Raw genomic sequence first — 20,479 nt, 5'->3', positions numbered from 1 at the left:
ATATTCTTAATGAGATGATGGGCAGTAAATTCAAATCTTCCCCATCTTTTCTTGAATCAGAAGGACAATTTCTTACCAAGCCTGTGGATATCGCTAATCACCTCAATAACTATTTTAACAACAAAGTGGAATACCTTAAGAAAATGTGCCAAACAACTAACATACAATCATATACCTTGATTAGAGATCAAATTATGATAGGAAAACAATGCACTTTTGAATTTACTAAAGTTGATGTGAGATTTGTGGAAAAAATTGCTTCTTAGTTGTAAAGACAAACCATCTGGTGTTGATAATATGGATACAAAACTTTTGAAATCGGTGGCAAACTTGATTGCCATTGCAGTTAGCCATGTGTTGAATATGAGTTTAGAAAAAACAAATCTTTCCAACAACATGGAAAACTGCTAAAATCATTCCTCTACCGAAGAAGAAACAGTCGACCAATTAGCCTGCTGCCGGCTTTAAGTAAAATCATGGAGAAAATTGCTTATGAACAAATACAATGTTATTTTTTCAGTAAATGATTTATATACAGATTATCAACATGCCTACAGAGTTGGACATTCAACAGGCACAGCCCTTACTCAAATGTCAGACGACTGGCACAGAGAGATAGAAAATTAGCAATTAGTAGGGGCTGTGCTGTTGGATTTCACCGCGGCTTTTGATATCATTGATCACAATTTGTTATTAAAAAAAACTAAAATGTTCTTGTTTCGATTCAAGTGCAATACTTTGGCAGGAAAGCTATCTAGCAAATAGGACACAGACAGTGTACTTTAATAGGAGTTTTTCCGAGGTAAAATCAGTAAGCTGTGGAATTCCACAAGGAAGCTGTTTGGGGCCATTACTTTATTCTATATTTACCAATGAATTACCTTTAACCTTAATAGATGCAAAAATGGCGATGTATGCTGACGACTCAACAATATACATGGCAGCATCTACAGCTGAAAGGCTTACTAGTGTTTTGAATAAGGAATTGCAGTCAGCATTGGAATGGGTAACAAATAATCAATTAGTTCTCAATGTATCTAAAACCACAAGCATTGTATTTGGAACAAAAAAAAGTTGTTTAGTGAACCTAAATTAAATTTATGTGTTGAAGGTAAGGCAGTTGAACAGGTACAAAGGACCAAGCTTCTTGGGGTTATAGTAGACAGTAAATTACCCTGTTCTCAACACATTGATGGGGTGGTGAAAAAAAATGGGTAGAGGTCTTTTCAGTGTTAAGGAGTTTATTGAGAATTTTCTCAATAAAAATGTAATGGGAAACGTCATTAAAACGATTGTCCTATCCCATTTGGACTACTGTTCAGGGGTTTGGTCAGGTGCTGCCATATCAACTATAAAGACATTGCAAATTGCTCAGAATAAGGCCGCACTCTGTTTACTAAGGTGCCCACTCAGATCAAGCGTTGATGCAATGCATGGCTGCTTATCTTGGTTAAGTGTAAGGAACAGATTAACTGCCTCATTGCTGAACTTTACTAGAAATATTTTAGTGACTAAACAGCTGAGAGTGATGTATCAGCAACTTGGTCTTAGTTCTAATAGACATGACTACAGCACTAGGCATGCTACGGAGGGCAAATTCACATTACCTAAAGTAAGAACAAATAAAGGGAAAAAACACCGTAATATATAGAGCCATGATTAATTGGAATGCAATGCCTAGTCATGTCATTCAAGAAAATAGAAAACCTCAATTCAAAGTATTACTTAAAGAACATCTCCTGAATGAGCAGAATTCTGTATTGGATGATATTCAATGAATGCTGTTAGTATCACTGAGGGTTCACTGTGTGCATTTGCTTGGTCATATTATTAGTGAACAATGTTATAATCTCATCTCTACGATCTGTGAATAATTTAAACTAGGTTCTGTGTTGTCCTGTGTTGTAGTGTGTTGTGTTGAATGTTGTTAAGTCTTATTATTATTTTCATTTTTCTTTTAGTGATGTATTGAATGTTGTTTTTTTGGTGGTTGTTTTTAATGTAATGATGCATGGCACTAAGTTGTGGGTGGACTCCAGGAAGAATAGCTATGGCTACGGCCCCAACTAATGGAGATCCCAATAAATCAAATTAAATCAAATCTATAAATAATCTAGGCCCCATGATGTTCACCGTTGCATATGAAATTAATCATACTCCTTAGGCTTCCCGAGGGTAATTGGTGCCATCGACTGCACCCATATCCCCATTTCTACATCGCTGGGGGGTGAATGAAGGCGATTTCATTAATCGCAAATCATACCACAGCATCAACGTTCAGGTAAAGCATAAAGAACAGGCTACACATGTTTGGTCATACTGGTAAAGGAGGAGTCCTTCTAATTCACATTGATGTTTCCCTCACGTTAATGCTGTTATGTGGATGGACTTTTAACACAAGATGCTTTTGCAGATGACTTGTGACCATCAATGTCTGGTTACCAGCATTGAGGCAAAGTGGCCTGGGTCTATCCATGCCTCCCGGACCTTCAGGGAGTCTGCACTGTGCCACAGATTGGAGCAAGGTATGGCAATTGCAAGTAATATGTTGCATTTTGCAGTACTCATAATGCTAATATCAATTTTCATCTTCAGGGCTCTTCAGTGGATTGCTGGTAGGGGGACCGAGGGTACGCCTGCCAGCCCTTTCTGATGACCCCCTGTCCTGACCTGAACACAGGGTCACAGAATGCTTTTAATGTGGCACTCAGCAGAACAAGGGTCAGGATCGAAATGACCTTTGGCATAATCAAAGCAAGCTTCAACTGCCTGCGTGGCCTTCGAGTGGCCCCAGACCGGGCTTGTCAAATTGTGACAGCCTGTGTCGTGCTCCACAACGTGGCCACAATAAGAAAGAAGAGAGCCTGTCAGCCAGCAACCCCCCAGATGTGGTAGACCCCATCACCATTGACTACCCTACTGGCAGGGCCGTGAGAGAGGCTATTACGCAGCAGTTTTTTTGTTTAAGGGGAGACTAAAACATGTTTTTTTTACAATTCAGTTGGGCTATTTTGGTTCCATAGCATTTGAGCTATACGGATTTTCTTTAATGGCTGTTGCCACCATATTCTGATTAATGGAGTGGTAAAAAGGAGATATCCAAAGTGCCCAGTGTAAAATCTCTAAATGTTGACAAAATGAAACAAGGATTTTCATTCAGTCTTATTCCAATGTTCTGATTTTCATCCTGGAAATGTATGCACATGTAATCATATTTTACAACTTAATGCATTTGCTCATTTAAACATACATTTACAGGAAACTAGTAATGAAAACAATATTTGACCTAATATTAGTTATCAACTGGGGAGGTTTCATGTTGATGTGTTCTCCCTATCCACTGTGGTGTCTCCCCCTTCACCCCTTCTGTTGTCCTTGGGTCGATTTGACCCATTTTCTGATCATTTCCATATCAGTAATTTGGGTTTCTTTCAACCACATTTCAAAGAAAAAAACATGTATGGTACCGTACAATGCTTTTCATACGTTAAATAAATGATAATTTCACTACTTTCATTGAATTTGGATGTTTTATTCACTTATATAGCGGTTTCAAAACATAATAAATAGGACATTGAAAGAACAAAATGGTGAAAACCCCCCACAAAAAACTCAGTCACAACAAAAAAACTGGGAAATTGATAAAAGACCAAAACGTAGAAAAAAAGTACAAGAAATACATCATGTGTTGTCCCTTTCCTAGGAACACAGAAAAAGAATGTCAGTTTAGTCATTTATATATTCAGTCATGTACTACCTTCTTCTCATGTTCCAGCTTTTCTATCTCCAGCCTTGTTTTTTTAATTAAAAGCCTCTTGTACTCTATATCCAGCTCCAGGGTTCTTTTATACAGGGCCCTCACATTGTCTGCTCCAACCTGAAACAAATAAAAGAACATTGTCCTTTGCAAGGCACACTTGGAGGAAGTTGAAGGTGTCCATTTGACTACTGTGTTTCAAGGTCCATTGCTTACCACCTCTCTTTGTCTTGGCCTTGAAGTGGTGGCCCTAAGCTCAGGGGGTGGGATATGTTCCTCTTCCTGTTGCTGCTGAGTTTAACACCATAGCAATTTAATCAATTGAGTCATATTTGAAATGAGCACTTTAAGGACTTGTGTCTCATGTTCAGACGACCACCATTAGCAAGTCATTACAGACACTTCAATCACAGCCACACATTCACACACACTCACCATCTGTGTTGCAAGTGGTAAAAATATTCAAGTGTACCCCCAAAGCGCTCTCTGAGCAGGCAGACACAGTTTCATCATCTAGGACCTCCACCTGAGGAAATAAATGGCCTATTTGATCAATATTCAGCAACCACATATGGCATACATACTGGTGTATGACTATTAGTTTCACTGTTACCTCTGTATGGCACAGTGGGACGACAGTGGGTGGTGGTGGTGGCAGCAACACCACTGTATCTCCTGTCACTGCAGAGCACAGTAATACATTTCACTCCTACAATATTCATAAAGAATTGTTGAATGAACATGGTCACATAGATTACTTGATACACACCCTGTACATATGCCTGGGTCTGTGAGCTGCTCCCACCACGGTCAGAAGAAATGCCCCCTTCCACCAGGGGACGACCCTGATTGCTGGAGAGGGCCAGCTCCTCAGCAGGACTGAAGTCCTGTGGAGGAGGGCCCCCTCCAGTCTTCTTTGCCTCATTTTTCTTCCTGTTGGCTGCAATTTCATTGTTCTATAGGCCCTTTGTATACCAATATCCTACAAAAGGGACTGTCAGCCTTGTACTTATTGGCCTTAAAATATGTGCAAGTATTGCTATTGCTACTTACCGGTTTGAATTATGTTTTTATATTTAATTTTTATTTGCTCCCACAATCAAACAATTGTCACTGCCAGGGTTGCAACTAAAATAATACAGCAACATCAGTCAGTCATGTAACTTACGCATTTACAGCGTCTGCTATTTTCTGCCAGCTTTCCCTCCTTGCTTTGGCAGCAGCGACTGTGTTGCTTTTAGCCTGTATTGTGTTTAAATTCCTGATAAGTTTGTAGGATTATTGTCTGCTCCTCCTGAGTGAAATATGCAGCTCTTGTTTTGTCCATGTTTGCGATTGTCAGCCCGACTTGACCTAGTCTCTCCTCCTCAGCCTGGCTTGGCCTTCGTGAAACACACCAAGCCAGGATGCACTAGGTCAAGCCTCGCTTTATCAGTTATCCTGGATTTATAAATTCAGCTTTTGTGCAATAACCCCCTGGTGGCGTTTTGATAATCAACTTTAATAACAAACGATTATGAAAATGCCTGGTGGTGTTTATTAGACGTGTGGTGGCGTTTATTAAATGCCAGGTGGCGCTCAGAACGGCGTTTTAAACGCCATTGGAATTGTGACGTATTGTGAGCCTTTTGGCATTCCATACAGAACATACCGCACAAACTAGGGCGACCGGCGCTCACCGTTGGCCCAACTTGGACAGTAACACTTTACACCGTTGAGCAGTCAGCATTTTAACTGTGTTTACGCCAGCTAACGGTAGGCTAAAGTTACCTGCTGTAGGTTAACTAGCATCACACCCTAGCTGTTTAAAAATTGTATCGCGATTCATTTTTCATCTCAACCAGTTATAATCTTTACACAGTGGAATCGATTTTTTACCGATTCATGATACATCGTTACATCCCTAATTTAAAGCCATCAGATAAAACCAACAGACTTAAGTTGTGGGAGTGATTTATTCCAGGATGCAGGTGTATGGGCAGTGGGCGTCCTGCTGAGGACACACATTTGTTTTTAAAAGCAAAATCAAACCCTGCAGAAAGAGGAAAATAAAAGAAAATTGGTGTGGTCGAAATTACATGGTTGTGCCATCAGGTGTGAAACTCCATTATTATATTGGAATATCAAATGTCCTACTTTCCCCTTTGTTAAGGTTAGGGGCACTGATACATGACGACACATCACTAGAAAAACTAAGAACAAGTTAAACATGAGCAGAATATCTACAAAAGATGAATCAAGGTGTGAATTAGGATGAGTGAATGTGAGCTGCTGTTTGTATCAAATACAAGGCAAATGTGATCTCGGTGGTAATGGTAGCATTGGAAGTCTGTAAAGGCCTTTTATCCAAAGACATTTTGATTCAGAGTCTGTAGACCTGTTCAGTTGCTGTTTAGTATGTGTCGACAGCACTGTTTACATCATTAATACAAAGAAACAAAAAGACTTCAGCCAAAGGCAAGAGAAAACAATAACCAGTGTTTACACGGACAGAGAAAAAACTGTATCAAAAAATATCGATATACATAGTTGTCACTGTGTAGTTGTGAGTATCTTTATAAGACGAGAAAATGATCCCAGTTAACAATGGATATCATAAAATGATCTTGCTCATGAGATTACACTGGAAGTATTGAAAATGGATACATGTGAAGCAGGTAATGACAATGAGGAAACTGGGAACAGTGAGAATCTTTCAAACTAATGAAAACTAAGTGAAGAGTCGCTCCAAAACTAGTTGCTGTGTATTTTGGTACAAGTGTAAAACACTCACACACATGTCAAAGGGAATATGTACAAAGTGGAGATTGTTTATATTTACACATTTACATACAACAAACCAAACCTTTAAGGAGACATGATTTCACCGTGGGCTATGCCTAATATAGGCTGATACAGTAAAATACATAAACTACACCTTCCCTCCATGACAGAGCTCTGTCTCCAGGGGAACAAGTCCGCTTTGACCTCTGACCCAGAAAGTGTGGGGAGGAAGGGGCATACTGTTATAAGAAATAAATAAAGCCAACAATGTGTAATGTCACCAAGCAGATATTATTGTCTGCCGTTGTAGGCACCATGGGACAGACAATGAGCTCCTACAAAGGTGGTGCTTATTTTAAACACCACACAACAACTTCTGTAAATGTGTGAGCTATAAACAAGGTTGCAAGATTTTGAAAAAGGAACAATGCTTTGTGGACATACTAAATATAGTCCAAAGAAGCTGAGCGCTCCAAGTACCTGTGAGTGTGAATTTAGGAAAGTGCAACTACGCCCTCTTGTGTATGCATACATACACTAGTCATATGCAAATTCACAAGGGCTATCATATCCTACGATCCATTATTGCCTGTGAAGAGAGTGGGTCTACTATTTGTGGGAAGCAAAGAGAAAATAAAACGAGGGGGGAGGAGTAACAATGTTTTGCCTTTAATTAGACTTCTTTATCTTAATGCTTGGGAATCATGTTAGCGCACCTGTCTTTGGTCACCAAGAGACAGTCTCTTCAACTGTCTGACTGAAAATGACTGGAAACCATTGCAGTCAGTCATGCTAATTTTGAGTACAAACTGATTTTCTTTTTCACAGCACAGATGTCCTTGGTATGATGCCATCAAGATCTTCATCCTACCCCCCCCCGCCAAAAAAACCCCCAAAGAAAAACAAGAAAATCACCGAAGCTGGAGGTTAAGGGTTGAGGAGGCCAAGGTGTGGAGGTTAAGTATCCGAGGAAGAGGAGAAGAAAAAGGAGAGGAGAGAGAAGGAGGAAGTCCAAGTGGAGTCCCTGTGCTCGTTAACCAGCTAGGCTAGCTCGTTAGCATTGCTGTGGCAGCCATCAGCTTGTTAGGTAACTGTGTAGTTCTCTGGAGTTGATGCTCAGGACCACACCCGAATGGTTGCCTGGCAAAAAGAGGGAAGAAGAGACAGGACACAGGCAAACAATTAGCAATGTGAAGTCCAGATCATGACACACAGTGGAGGGACATGTTTTACATTTGACCTAACACTTTAAATGTTGGTCATACTCAAGTGAAATAGTGGTAGATACAACATGGCATACAGGAAAGCAACCACCCATAACCTGTGATTTTCTACATACAAATAATTGTGTTACTTTCATTAGTATGACAATACATAACGATGTACGGGTGTACTAAGAATTTACTTATTCGTCATGAATATAAATAACTAAATCATGGGCGTCGGAACCACCTGGGACAAGACCCACCCACTCTCTAAGACCAATGATATTGGAGCCGTCTCTACTTTATCAGAGCGCTGTCAGTCAAATCCATTACACTTGAGAAATGTCCTAATACAGTTTTTCCTCAATCAATTTGGCACATTTACTGAATCAAACTTACAATTGTCAAAATTCTGAGTACAATCCTCACAATACCTCATAGCTATTATGTATCTAATATATATGTGACAAGTTATTGTGATTGTCTATTTTGCATGTAGAGATTTACAAAATGAGATTTTACATTTGAATGCAAACTATTTTGATCTGCAAGGCTTACTAAATGCATTTTGTGCCAAAGCAATTATAAATGACTATATTCATGTAAACAACTATATGACTCTTTATGTTCGCACAATAAATAGTCATATAGTTTGACAAAGTTTAATAGTTATCCAACGATTGTACCAAAGCCATTGAGAATTAATGAGATTGAAAACTGTCAATTGAAGTTAATTCTGCATTTCAGCTACAGCCTTGCTGCTGCTTCCGTAAATCCATTCCACTTGGCTCATTCAGATTCCATACAAATTAAACTCTATTCACTATAACTATTCAAGCCTGCTGCTTTCCCGACACAGCAAGGATACCAAAGCATCTTAGAACATCTGCTGCTCAGTGGCTCTGGCTGTGTGCTCACATACTGTCACTAAACAAGCTTGTATTTAAGCAAATGTTCATTTGTTCGCCTGCTGTTTTTAGGCATCATGTAGTCTTTGTTGCAGCATTGAATTACAGATACACTTACAGTTAACAGTTATCTGACGTTACAGTTTACAGTAAGGGTTTTAGCAATACCAGTAATAAGGAATACAAAAGGGAAGTCCTCCAGTACCTTGGTGTGTGTAAGCTGCAGATGTTAGTGGCTTGGGTTTTAGTAGCAGTGGTTAGTGGTAGTCCTTACAAGGGAACGGAAGGCGGGGCTACCTCCTGCGTTACCTAGAGTCTGCGAGTCCAGGTCATCATCGATGAACTCCTCCCCCTGGATGATGTGCTGGGTGTCCTCACTGTGATTGACGGGGCTGGTCATCTCCTGCTCCTTCTCATTGTGCATCTGAGCATAGACATTGCGGCTGCCTGGGAGCTTCCTGAAAAACAGTGGGGGATAGGCATCCTCAGTCCTAAACCAAGGACTGTGGGATTTGTTGTTTTCGTAAGATTTGGCCTTAGTTTTGCAGTGCATGTTTTATTTCAAGTGACTTTTTGTTGGACGTTTGTATTCAGGACACGAGGAGGTGCTGCGTTTTGATTTAAAAGCTGTTCCAGAGAGAACGATCAAAAAGAGACAGGAGGAGCAAGCTAACACTGCTAACAATGTGACATGATGAAATATAACCTGCCATGAATTAAAGGTAGAATGGGGAAAAAGGCCATGATGAAATGAAAAGTGAAAAGGGGCATATAATAATGAGGAATTATCAGAATGGATATTGAGTTTTACTCATTTCTTTTTTGCTCTTGATAAAATTACCAGACTAGCAGTAGGGGGACATTTTCACAACTTCTTTGAGCTGCCTCATTTGAATGAACGTCCCGTCTCTTTGTTCCCCTCCTACCACCTGTGCACCGTGCAGTCTGTGCTTAGCAACGAAATACCATACGGGACAAATTAGTTTCAAGGTAAGTACATTTACTCAACTGTCGGAATACTGCTTGTGCTGGTTGTTTTGCCCATATGGGCCCAATAGTAAAAATGAGTTGTTTTTCTGACCTTAATTGAATTTTCAGAAAATCCACTATCATGTTATATAATATAAAGTAATAGAAAATCATATTAATATCATCTACTCCCACAACCTATGTATTTATCATCTTGATGCAATGAGGATATTTTAAGATCTTTAGTTTCATCCCAGCTCACTGTTGATGCTTTTAAACTCAACTGCTCGGCAGATTCATCTGGTTCCCAGCCATGGACGTTGTTAGGCCTATTTAAGGGGGGCTGAAGCTACCCTGTAATGTTCCTCCCCCCCTCAATAATAAGAAAAATAATTAGATTTATTTTTTATTTTTACAGTGTACTCTGTATCACTCACTATGTTAATTTAACTTGTCTCATCACAAATCTTTGAAAGGAAGATTGGTTCAATGAAATGAGTGATCCAAAGTGAAATTGTAAGTTGTTGTTACATAGCATTTTCAGGTTCATACTTGTATTTTGTGTTTGTACTAGAACATGTTTACATGTATTTTTCTCATATTGCCCATTGCTGCTGCTCCTGTATTCACCCTCTTTCTAAGCTGCTCTGTTGTAGCGCCTGTCTCTCCCGAAAAAGCCCAGTCTGCTCTGATTGGCCAGCGTGTTTTCTGGCATCTCCTGGAATGTAAGTATATAGCAGGACTTTGTACTGTGAAAAATCCCCAATAAAGGCTTCTAAACCAAATACTAAACAACTGGACAGTGATGTGACCTAAAACTGGGGAAAAAGGACCAACATTGGCGCCATCTGGCATTAGCATGCAGCTAACATTAGATTGTAATAGAATATAGCAGCACTTTCTACCTTAAAAACTTGCAGATAAGGCTTTCGAACCATATACTTCCCAACCGGACATATTCAGCAGTAATGCGACCGGAAATCAGGGAGAAATTAACAACATTGGCAGTAAAGATTACAGATCTCTGGCATTAGCACACAGCTACTTTGGATAGCAGTGGACACAAATAAAAATAGCAGCACTTTCTACAGTCAAAAATCGCAGATAATACATAACCAGAAATGTTCGAAGACTAATATGACCCGGAATTGGGGACAATTTAAAGTGCTCATATTATGAAAAAAACACTTTTTCTGGGATTTGGGGTGTTCTTTTGTGTCTCTGGTGCTTCCACACACATACCAACTTTGAAAAAAACCCATCCATGCTGTTCTGAGTGAGATACGGTTTCTGAATGTGTCCTGCCTTCAGTCTCTGGCTGAGCTGTTCAAAATCAGCACGGCTTGTGACATCACAAGCCGTGCTGGCTAACAGCAACCGTTAGCTCGTAGCGTTAGCATGCTAACGCTAATGCTAACGCTAGCATGCTACCTCGTTCTCAATAGCAAAGCACTGCTACAACACACACAAGTTCACCATAATCTCCAAAAGAACAACTTCCATGTGCGCCCTCCCAGCTAATCCTGCCTTGTAACTGACTGAAGGTGGAGAAACAGCCTCTTTTACTGTCTATGAAGCTAGCTAGCTGACATGATCTACATCTGAGCTACTGAGCATGTGCGAGTGCAATCAAAGATAGTACAGAAGAAGAAGAAGAAAAGAAGTCTCACTCTGTAGCTAAAACAGAGACCAGCTGAAAAGAGGATCTGCAGCAGTGAAGAGAGCGGGGCAGTACAACAACAATATGGTGTTTTTTGAAAATTAAACCATGTAAACCTATTCTGGTACAACCTTAAAATACAATCATGAACCTGAAAATGAGCATAATATGGGCACTTTAACAACATTGGCAGCCAAGATTACATCTTTCTTTAAAAAAAAAACACTCCAGTCCTGCCTGCCTGGAGCAGATGACCATCTGGAAAAGGCTGGCTATGTGTTACGTAACACTTAGCCGAGAGTAGAAAAAACTGCTGAAACCGGAGCGTTCACAACAATTGGAAATCCGTTTTAGCTCACAGGCATTTCTCTGAAATACGTTTACCTCATTATTTGAAGGCTAGGTTTAACATGAAATCCGACATTATAACATATTATAATGACAGAAAATATGGAAAAGCGTAATATGTGACCTTTAATTGCTTAACTTTAGCTATGTTTAGTTGAGGTAAAGGAAAGGGGCTATTTTAGTTGGCGGCGAAAATATAATAAAATGAAAGCAATCATTCATACATAGCTACATATAGTCCTCATATAGGCTATTAATCATTAGTCCAAATCTTATTCCTTCTGCCATCAGGTTATTAAATTCAGTAGCCACTTTAAATAGGATCCTTATCAACAGCTTACATGATAAAGTATGCAACAATGCCTATTTATTAGTTTCTTTTTTCTATTTTACTGCTATTTGTGAAAGTAAACTGACCTCTGTTTTACTGATTTGTGCTTGACCTGACATTTGGGCTGTTGATATGACACAGTGCAGTAACAGTAATTAGTGTACTTATTTTGACCTGCAACTTATTTAATAGAGAGAGGAATTAGATATGGTATTACTCTATCACATATATACTGTACATGAGCAGACGGATAGCATTTAAGTCATAGCCTACAGAAGAACTCAGCAGGAGCACAGTCTGGCCTAAGTAAATTCCTCCCATACAGCTTTGCTAACTTTACAGTAACCTTTGTTCAGGGGAGAAAGACAGAACAGAGGAGAAATGGAAGAAGAGAAACTGTCTGTCGCTTTTTGCTTAACATCTTGGTTTCTTGACTGGTTGTTGACTAAATAAGAGAGTGCAAAGATTTTACAAGCGCAAGTTTTGCATCCCCTGGGGACTAATCAATCTCAGTGTTCTGTGGCTTACTAGCTAGTGTGATCCCCGCCACTGAGACAGCTTCACAAGGAGGAGAGCGGGTCATGCCAGCACAAACCCCAGCGTCTGGGACCGGGTCACAACGGGCTGGTGGCTAGCTACTAGCCTGCTGCTGTGAACTCCAGATCTATCTTTGGAGCTGGTATCCACTCTCTTCACGGTGAAGTTGTCTCAGCGGTGGGGAGAGACGGGGAGATGGAGCAAGGCATGAAGAGGGAGCATGACCCTGCCTAACTAGTTGCTTTGGTCTGAATCTGTGAGTTAGCCACACCCCTTCATTTGAATATATAAAGTGGAAATAAAGAGTGAACAAAAATATTAAAATAAAAGTAAAACCCATTTATTTATTTATTGAAAAATGAATGTTCAATAAACAAAAACATTCATATATTTATTGCCTCATGTATTTATGTCTGTATTAATTACAATTAAAAATGGCATTCCATAACTATTGGGGGCTGTAAAAAAGGGATTATAATATTGAAAGTGAATTAATTAGGAATAAAATACTGTACTTATTATATTAACAATTTGATTCGCTATACTCATTTCCAAGACAAAATAGCATCTGTTTAATGGCTGGAGTCATTGGAATTTGGGGGCATGGAAATGTAATCATAGGCCAGAAGAAACAAAGAAGAACCATTATTATATCAGAGATGGACACCAATGACATTTTGGCATAATAACTGATTTTAAGAGTCAAATCACTTGGTTTGTCTCTAAAATAAGTGAAAAGGTGCGGTTGGATCCCAGCCTTATCTGTCTTGGCTGATCGACTGACTGGCTGACTGACTGACTGACACCACAGCTCTTTGTCATAGCTCACCTTTTGAACTTGTAGAGGATGAAGGAGCCGGTGGCGAAGATGCTGATTAGGATAATTACTGCTAGAGCCCAAACACCCGGACCTTTCGGAGCTCCATAGAAGCCTGGGGTGATGATATACACACACAAACCAATGAATAATGCATCATGTTTGCACAATAAATCAGATTTTAAAAAGTGTTACGGTACACAAAAATGTGAGTAGTTACTAAGGAACGAGTGAGGAATGAATCAGAAATGACCTGATAATAAGTGTTTCCTGAATAACTGATGTGAGGACTATATAGAACATAATGATGGGTTACTAGAGAACAGATCTGGAGATACTACTGTATATTAATAAATTATTAGGCACTGATGATCTCGTCAAAAGCGAGGGGGCTGCACATGGACAGGGGCCCCGAGCAGTTGGGGTTTGGTGTCTTGCGCAAAGGGCACATTGGCAGTGCCCAGGAGGTAAACTGGCACTTCTCCGAGGCCATACTTCGTCCGTGCAGGAACTTGAACCAGCAGCCCTCTGGTTCCCAAGTCACGTCCCCATGGAATGAGCTACTGCCGACCCAGTTTGCAAAAATGCTAACGCTAACCATGTGCTACAGAGGCTGTCCACAGGTAATTCCTTATTTATTCCTCACTTGTTCCGTAGTAAGTACTCACATTTTTGTGTTATGTTTTTTAAAGTGTTACAAATAGAAAGTATTGTGAGAAGATCTTGACTCAATAATGACAGGAACAAAAGGACACCACCACCCCCCACACAAAACCAGACCATTTTAAACTCATTGAAGGATGATCAGGTGGATGAAAAAGCACAGCACAGAAAGATATTTTTTATATCTGGTTACCAATATATTTGGTTTGTTAGAAACCCAGGAAAGGAAAAAGGCACAGGAATCTAAGACCATTAAGGTCAGGCTTCCATACAGATAGTCGCGGGTGTACGGTTCATGAAAGCACCATTCTCTGCTGCTGTAGTTGTTGAGTCATGAGCAATAACACCTTGGATTGGATTGGACTAAATCAATGACATGCACGTATCATTACAAAACATAAACAAAACTGTTGTTTTAAAAAGCAGGCTTTTATGGGAAGTAATGCAAATAGCATTTCAAAATACAGTACCTGCATTTGGGTCAGCTAGCATCACCAGCACTTGTAGACCTCCTCGCACCACAAAGCTGACATTGTTGCTGTTTAAGGCTTGTATGATGGCTGGAATACGCTGAGGGTAAGAAAATAGGAAATTAAGTAATACAGATTAAATAAGAAATACTCGTGAAAAACAGTTTGGGCAGACATATAAAACACATTAGACTAACCACTCAAATTCTGCTACCTTTCAGCCTCCCAGTGTATGTAAAACACTACTTCGTGTGTGGCACGCAGGGTCGGGGGACATGGAGGAGACTGACTGTCCCCTGCTCAGTGGTAGTCAGAGCAGTCAGAGCTTACCAGCAGCTACTGTCAGACTCTTTGCGTCTCTGCTGAAAAGATAGTGAGCTTTCACCGTCAATTGAAGTACGTTTATGTCTCTTTGACAGAGTCACCGTGTGGGTATCTTTGTTGTAGCTTAGCTAGTCTGTTGCAGGCCACATTTTGGCCTTTAACATGGTTCAAAAATTGACATCTATAGAAAAGTTTTGTCTCATTTGAAAGCAGAGTATCTACAGATTAATTACAATAACCAATATGGTATGATCCACTAAAGTTAGACAAGATATTAGATAAAGAAATCCCCATGTTTGTTATCTTCGCCCTCATCTTGGCTCCTAGGGAGATTTAACTATTCTTTGTTTGTGAGGGGAGAAGGAGACACTTTGGCGCAGAGTTTTCACAAAGTCAGAAAGCCACCTCAACAAGGAAACAATAGGGGAAACAGAAACATTCCTGCATGGTGCACCACTTCTCTTCAGCTGACACACTTTCTTTTTCCCCAAACTCCATCAATGAATGAACGTTTGATTGTCTTTATATTGTACAAGTCTGCGTGGCCACAAAAAATTTGTGGATACGCAGATGTGCAGAGCTTATTCATGCCTCTGATGACGACATTTACGCCACGTGGACCCTCGTGCACTCACGGACGCGTAATGCATAAAACAGGCTTTAAATTGTAGGGTGAAAAAATGTATTTACTGGATCAACTTTTCTTTGCATATGTATGTACCTTATCTACAAACATGCTCCTCTTGGCTGGATTGCTGTACAGTGGGAGGATGTACAAGTCAGCAGTAGTAGGGAGGCCTGGCTTCACCACCGTAAGAAGGGACTCCAGAGGGACACCTGTGGTCTGAGGTCAGATGGTTAAAAGTCAGTTACAAAATAAAGCTGCACTAATACAGTTGAAAGTTATCGGTTTCCACTCTACATTATACTTGAATTTATTGCCTGTTTTATTAATCTCACTGTAAACATTACATGTTTTTTCTCTACCAGGTCCATTATTTTAAGAGTGGATTATGAAGACTTACTAAAAGAAAGCATCATTTTAAACTTCATTTTGAATTCCTACCTTAGTAAGTATTTTAGTGACCATTTGGCCAATGTCCTCTCTCCACTCTGGGATGTTTGGGTTGAAGCGGTCCAGGTTTGTGCTGAAACTCAGACGGATGACCTGGAAGTTATCTGGGATCGGACAGAATGGGAGTAGTTAGCAATCATCACAGCCACCACTCAAAACTCAAACTGAATAATTAAAGCAGCATTAAATAAGATATTGACCACAGATATTGGGTATTGACTGCTGTAGATTAAACAATGTTGGTACCGAGCCATGCAGCCTCTACAGAGCCTGGAACAAAGAAACAACTCAAAAAACCCAAACCTTAAGATCACACCTGAGTCTTACAGTGGGGCAAAAAAGTATTTAGTCAGCCACCAATTGTGCAAGTTCTTCCACTTAAAAAGATGAGAGGCCTGTAATTTTCATCATAGGTACACTTCAACTATGAGAGACAAAATGAGAAAAAAAAATCCAGAAAATCACATTATAGGATTTTTAATGAATTTATTTGCAAATTATGGTGGAAAATAAGCATTTGGTCAATAACAAAAGTTCATCTCAATACTTTGTTATATACCCTTTGTTGGCAATGACAGACGTCAAACGTTTTCTGTAAGTCTTCACAAGGTTTTCACACACTGTTGCTGGTATTTTGGCCCATTCCTCCATGTAGATCTCCTCTAGAGCAGTGATGTTTTGGGGCTGTCGCTGGGCAACACGGACTTTCAACTCTCTGGAGACTGGCTAGGCCACTCCAGGACCTTGAAATGCTTCTTACGAAGCCACTCCTTCGTTGCCCAGGCGGTGTATTTTGGATCATTGTCATGCTGAAAGACCTAGCCACATTTCATCTTCAATGCACTTGCTGATGGAAGGAGGTTTTCACTCAAAATCTCACGATACATGGCCCCATTCATTCTTTCCTTTACACGGATCAGTCGTCCTGGTCCCTTTGCAGAAAAACAGCCCCAAAGCATGATGTTTCCACCCCCATGCTTCACAGTAGGTATGGTGTTCTTTGGATGCAACTCAGCATTCTTTCCCCTCCAAACACAACGAGTTGTGTTTTTACCAAAAAGTTCTATTTTGGTTTCATCTGACCATATGACATTCTCCCAATCCTCTTCTGGATCATCCAAATGCTCTCTAGCAAACTCCAGACGGGCCTGGACATGTACTGGCTTAAGCAGGGGGACACGTTTGGCACTGCAGGATTTGAGTCCCTGGTGGCGTAGTGTGTTACTGATGGTAGTCTTTGTTACTTTAGTCCCAGCTCTCTACAGGTCATTCACTAGGTCGCCCTGTGTGGTTCTGGGATTTTTGCTCACTGTTCTTGTGATCATTTTGACCCCACGGGGTGAGATCTTGCGTAGAGCCACCGAATCGAGGGAGATTATTAGTGGTCTTGTATGTCTTCCATTTTCTTATAATTTCTCCCACAGTTGATTTCTTCACAGCAAGCTGCTTACCTATTGCAGATTCAGTCTTCCCAGCCTGGTGCAAGTCTACAATTTTGTTTCTGGTGTCCTTTGACAGCTCTTTGGTCTTAGCCATAGTGGAGTTTGGAGTGTGACTGTTTGAGGTTGGGGACAGGTGTCTTTTATACTGATAACAAGTTCAAACAGGAGCCATTAATACAGGTAATGAGTGGAGGACAGAGGAGCCTCTTAAAGAAGAAGTTACAGGTCTGTGAGAGCCAGAAATCTCGCTTGTTTGTAGGTTTATTTTCCCGAGGAATTTGCAAATAAATTCATAAAAAATCCTACAATGTGATTTTCTGGATTTGTTTCTCTCATTTTGTCTCTCTTAGTTGAAGTGTACCTATGATGAAAATTACAGGCCTCTCTCATCTTTTTAAGTGGGAGAACTTGCACAATTGGTGGCTGACTAAATACTTTTTTGCCCCACTGTACTTTTAGGTTTGAATTCAAAACCTGGCGTCCCATTGGACAAGACTTACAGAAACCATGGGTAGTCCTCAAGACGCCACACAGGAGATGAAAGACTGACGTGCTGCACTACCTTTGTTTTTTACAGGAGACAAGACATCAGTCAAACATTTGTACTTTTACTTAGCAGTACTTCACTTACAGTAACAGACTATAACACGTTCCAGAGAAGATCACTGTGAAAACGGTGATCTCATTTTGCCTGCAGTAGCGATATGGATCGCTCAATTTCTTTACTAAGTCAACTCAGCTGTTTCTTTGCTGCCGCAGAAGGACCAGCTTGCCATTTAAACTTTCCGAGTTGCGAACGACCTGTCGTTGTCCAACTCGGAGAATCTGCCGGACAGATTAGATGGTCTAAAGACACTTAATTGCTACCTGAAGCGATGTCAAGTAAAGGCTTTTGTCTACTGTTTATTGTGAAATACAAATCGCCGAGTCCTGTTCATTGCTGTGTTGAATTATGTCAACCACAGTGTTTGCTACTTGTTTGTGTCTTCTTAATATGCTACCATAATTGTGTTGTCCCATACTGTTGGGACCTGTTTTTGTTAGTTATACCCTAATGCGGAGAAAGCCAATTAGCTCCCCTTGTGTGGGCAGTTACAATCTCATCTATTTTGCTTTTCCCTGCTTTGTCTGCGCGCACACACACACCCTTGATTGTAGTATTATTGATTATTAATCAGTATATCTAATGTTAAATAAACTCTGTTCTACCTTTGAAAAGCAGTTGTCTGTGATTATTTGTGTATATGTGTTGTAATAACAGCTAACAGCTTGATGTGACATTGGTGCTCATAGTATGCTCATTTTTAGGTTCATAATTGTATTTAGAGGTTGTACCAGAATAGGTTTACATGGTTTAATTTTCAAAAAAGACCATATGTGTGTTGTACTGCACATTGCTGAAGCTCCTCTTTTCACCCTGTGTGTTGAGCTCTCTGTTTTAGCTACAGAGTGAGACCTCTCACTGCTGGAACATCTTTGTTGGGAGTCACACATGCTCAGTACCTAGGTAAGGACTATTAGCCAGTCAGAAGCAGAGTATGAGGGCGTGCCATGCTAGCAGCTAGGCAAGCATTATAACGTGTAACACAAAGTGACCACGTTTGTCTCTGAAGTAAAGGCTGGACTACAACAGAGCTGTTTGGAGCAGTTTGTGAACAGTGTTTTCTGTTGGAGATGGTAAGTCCCTTTGGGGTGGACTTTGGGCTTTTTCACTTCGTAAAGCTATAACGTACACAAAAAAGATACATAACACAATAAAGGAAAGGGTAAAAAGCCAAAAAGCATAATATGAGCACTTTAAGTGAACAACCTCTTTTGAGACTGTATCCACAGTTCAGGTATTGGTCCCTGAGTCCAGGTTGGTGCCCAATTATTAATTCCTATTAATAATTGTATTCATATTAATACCATTAATTTATATATTTGATAATATTTGGAAAAAAAGGACAGAACAGTGTAAACTTCAACTGTAATTATATTAATCCTGTGTGGCCGATGCATAACATGAACATTAATGAGAACATGTTGAGTGTAGTGCTGTATGTAAGAGTGGATGAAAATGTCCAAAATGTATTGCCCAAAACACAGAAAAATTACTTGAGGGGGGCCCTGCAGAAAAGGTTTGGGAACCACCAGGACATGAAAAATGCCAATTAACTTTGGTTAAATATATGTTAAACAAAGCAGTGTTTGCTAAATTGAAGATGAATTACTTCCAAAAGAACCACCATTGGCTGTTATCACAATGGTTAGCCAATGGGAAAACTAGCTTACTGCTACTTCTGCTATCTCACCGGAAGTAGCACCAATTACCTCTTTTACCGTAGTGCCCCCCCCGAGAATAAGGTGGATATTCAGTCAATATTTGCTGCCTCATCGACTCAATTCTATATTGTTCTTTCAAATTTCATTGTTACCGTAGACTCGAACTGTCCTGGTATCCTGCACCATAGATCGGCCATTAGAAGCCTGGACAGTGACTGAAACCTCTCCTGTCTCTGGGAAACGGGTCAGAAGGCTGTTCTGCAGAGTCAGCATAGGCTACAGGAGAAAGTCACAACAGGTTGGTTGTTAACCATGTCTGAAAAGTCTGGGATCAAAAAATGGCTTCCTTGATTACCTGATGGAATTGGGCTCAAACTATCATCCTTCATTAAAGTGGCTATAACTGATATTTTACACTAACAATGTGTCATATGATGATGCTAAAACGTGGCAATGTGAAAGAGGTCACACCTTTTTCAACTGAATTTGCAGCTTACTTCGGCTATAAGGAGCTTAGTGAGCTCATTTGTTTGCTGTCCAGCTGCAACTTTACTGTTTAGTTGCACTCTCACTACTCTAGTGTTGTTTTCAGTTGCAACAGACAGCTGTTTTTAGAGAAAAACTCTTAAAAGGCCCTGCACACTACCTGCTCAGCAGCAAACAGCAGAAAATTTAGCAACAAGCTTGTGACCATAGTGGAACATTTAGCAGTTAAAATTGGTAGTGACCAAAAACAGTGCTATCATCAGGTGGACACAAACATGACTCCAAATAATGTTGCTTTGTATCTACTGTTTTGCTAACATGTTAGCTATGAAAAACATTATAAGGTGATGATATGGAAATGTGTTTTCAGCTTGTTTACTGCCCCAAAGTGAAGTCAGAATTGGTACAAAGAAAAAAAGTAGAATGATTGAATATAATTTGATGTTAGTAAATGTTATG

The 20,479-nt window shown here is 40.1% G+C and overlaps 1 protein-coding gene across 1 annotated transcript in view; it reads right to left on the bottom strand.

The window, feature by feature from the left end:
* Nucleotides 1-6,279: 6,279 nt before the first annotated feature.
* sorcs2 (sortilin-related VPS10 domain containing receptor 2) overlaps nt 6,280-20,479 on the bottom strand; it is a 353,877-nt gene continuing 339,677 nt past the window's right edge. The window contains exons 21-27 of the mRNA XM_078276317.1: nt 19,687-19,810; nt 15,819-15,931; nt 15,474-15,596; nt 14,429-14,528; nt 13,308-13,410; nt 8,943-9,091; nt 6,280-7,660 (exon numbers count right to left, since the gene is read on the bottom strand). Coding sequence (XP_078132443.1) covers nt 7,596-7,660; nt 8,943-9,091; nt 13,308-13,410; nt 14,429-14,528; nt 15,474-15,596; nt 15,819-15,931; nt 19,687-19,810 — 777 coding nt within the window. The 3' untranslated portion in view covers nt 6,280-7,595. The remainder of the gene's footprint in view (nt 7,661-8,942; nt 9,092-13,307; nt 13,411-14,428; nt 14,529-15,473; nt 15,597-15,818; nt 15,932-19,686; nt 19,811-20,479) is intronic.

The sequence above is a fragment of the Sander vitreus genome, chromosome 19, assembly GCF_031162955.1.
Source record: "Sander vitreus isolate 19-12246 chromosome 19, sanVit1, whole genome shotgun sequence".
Taxonomy (NCBI): Eukaryota; Metazoa; Chordata; class Actinopteri; order Perciformes; family Percidae; genus Sander; species Sander vitreus.
This window is presented reverse-complemented; position numbering and strand designations above follow the sequence as displayed.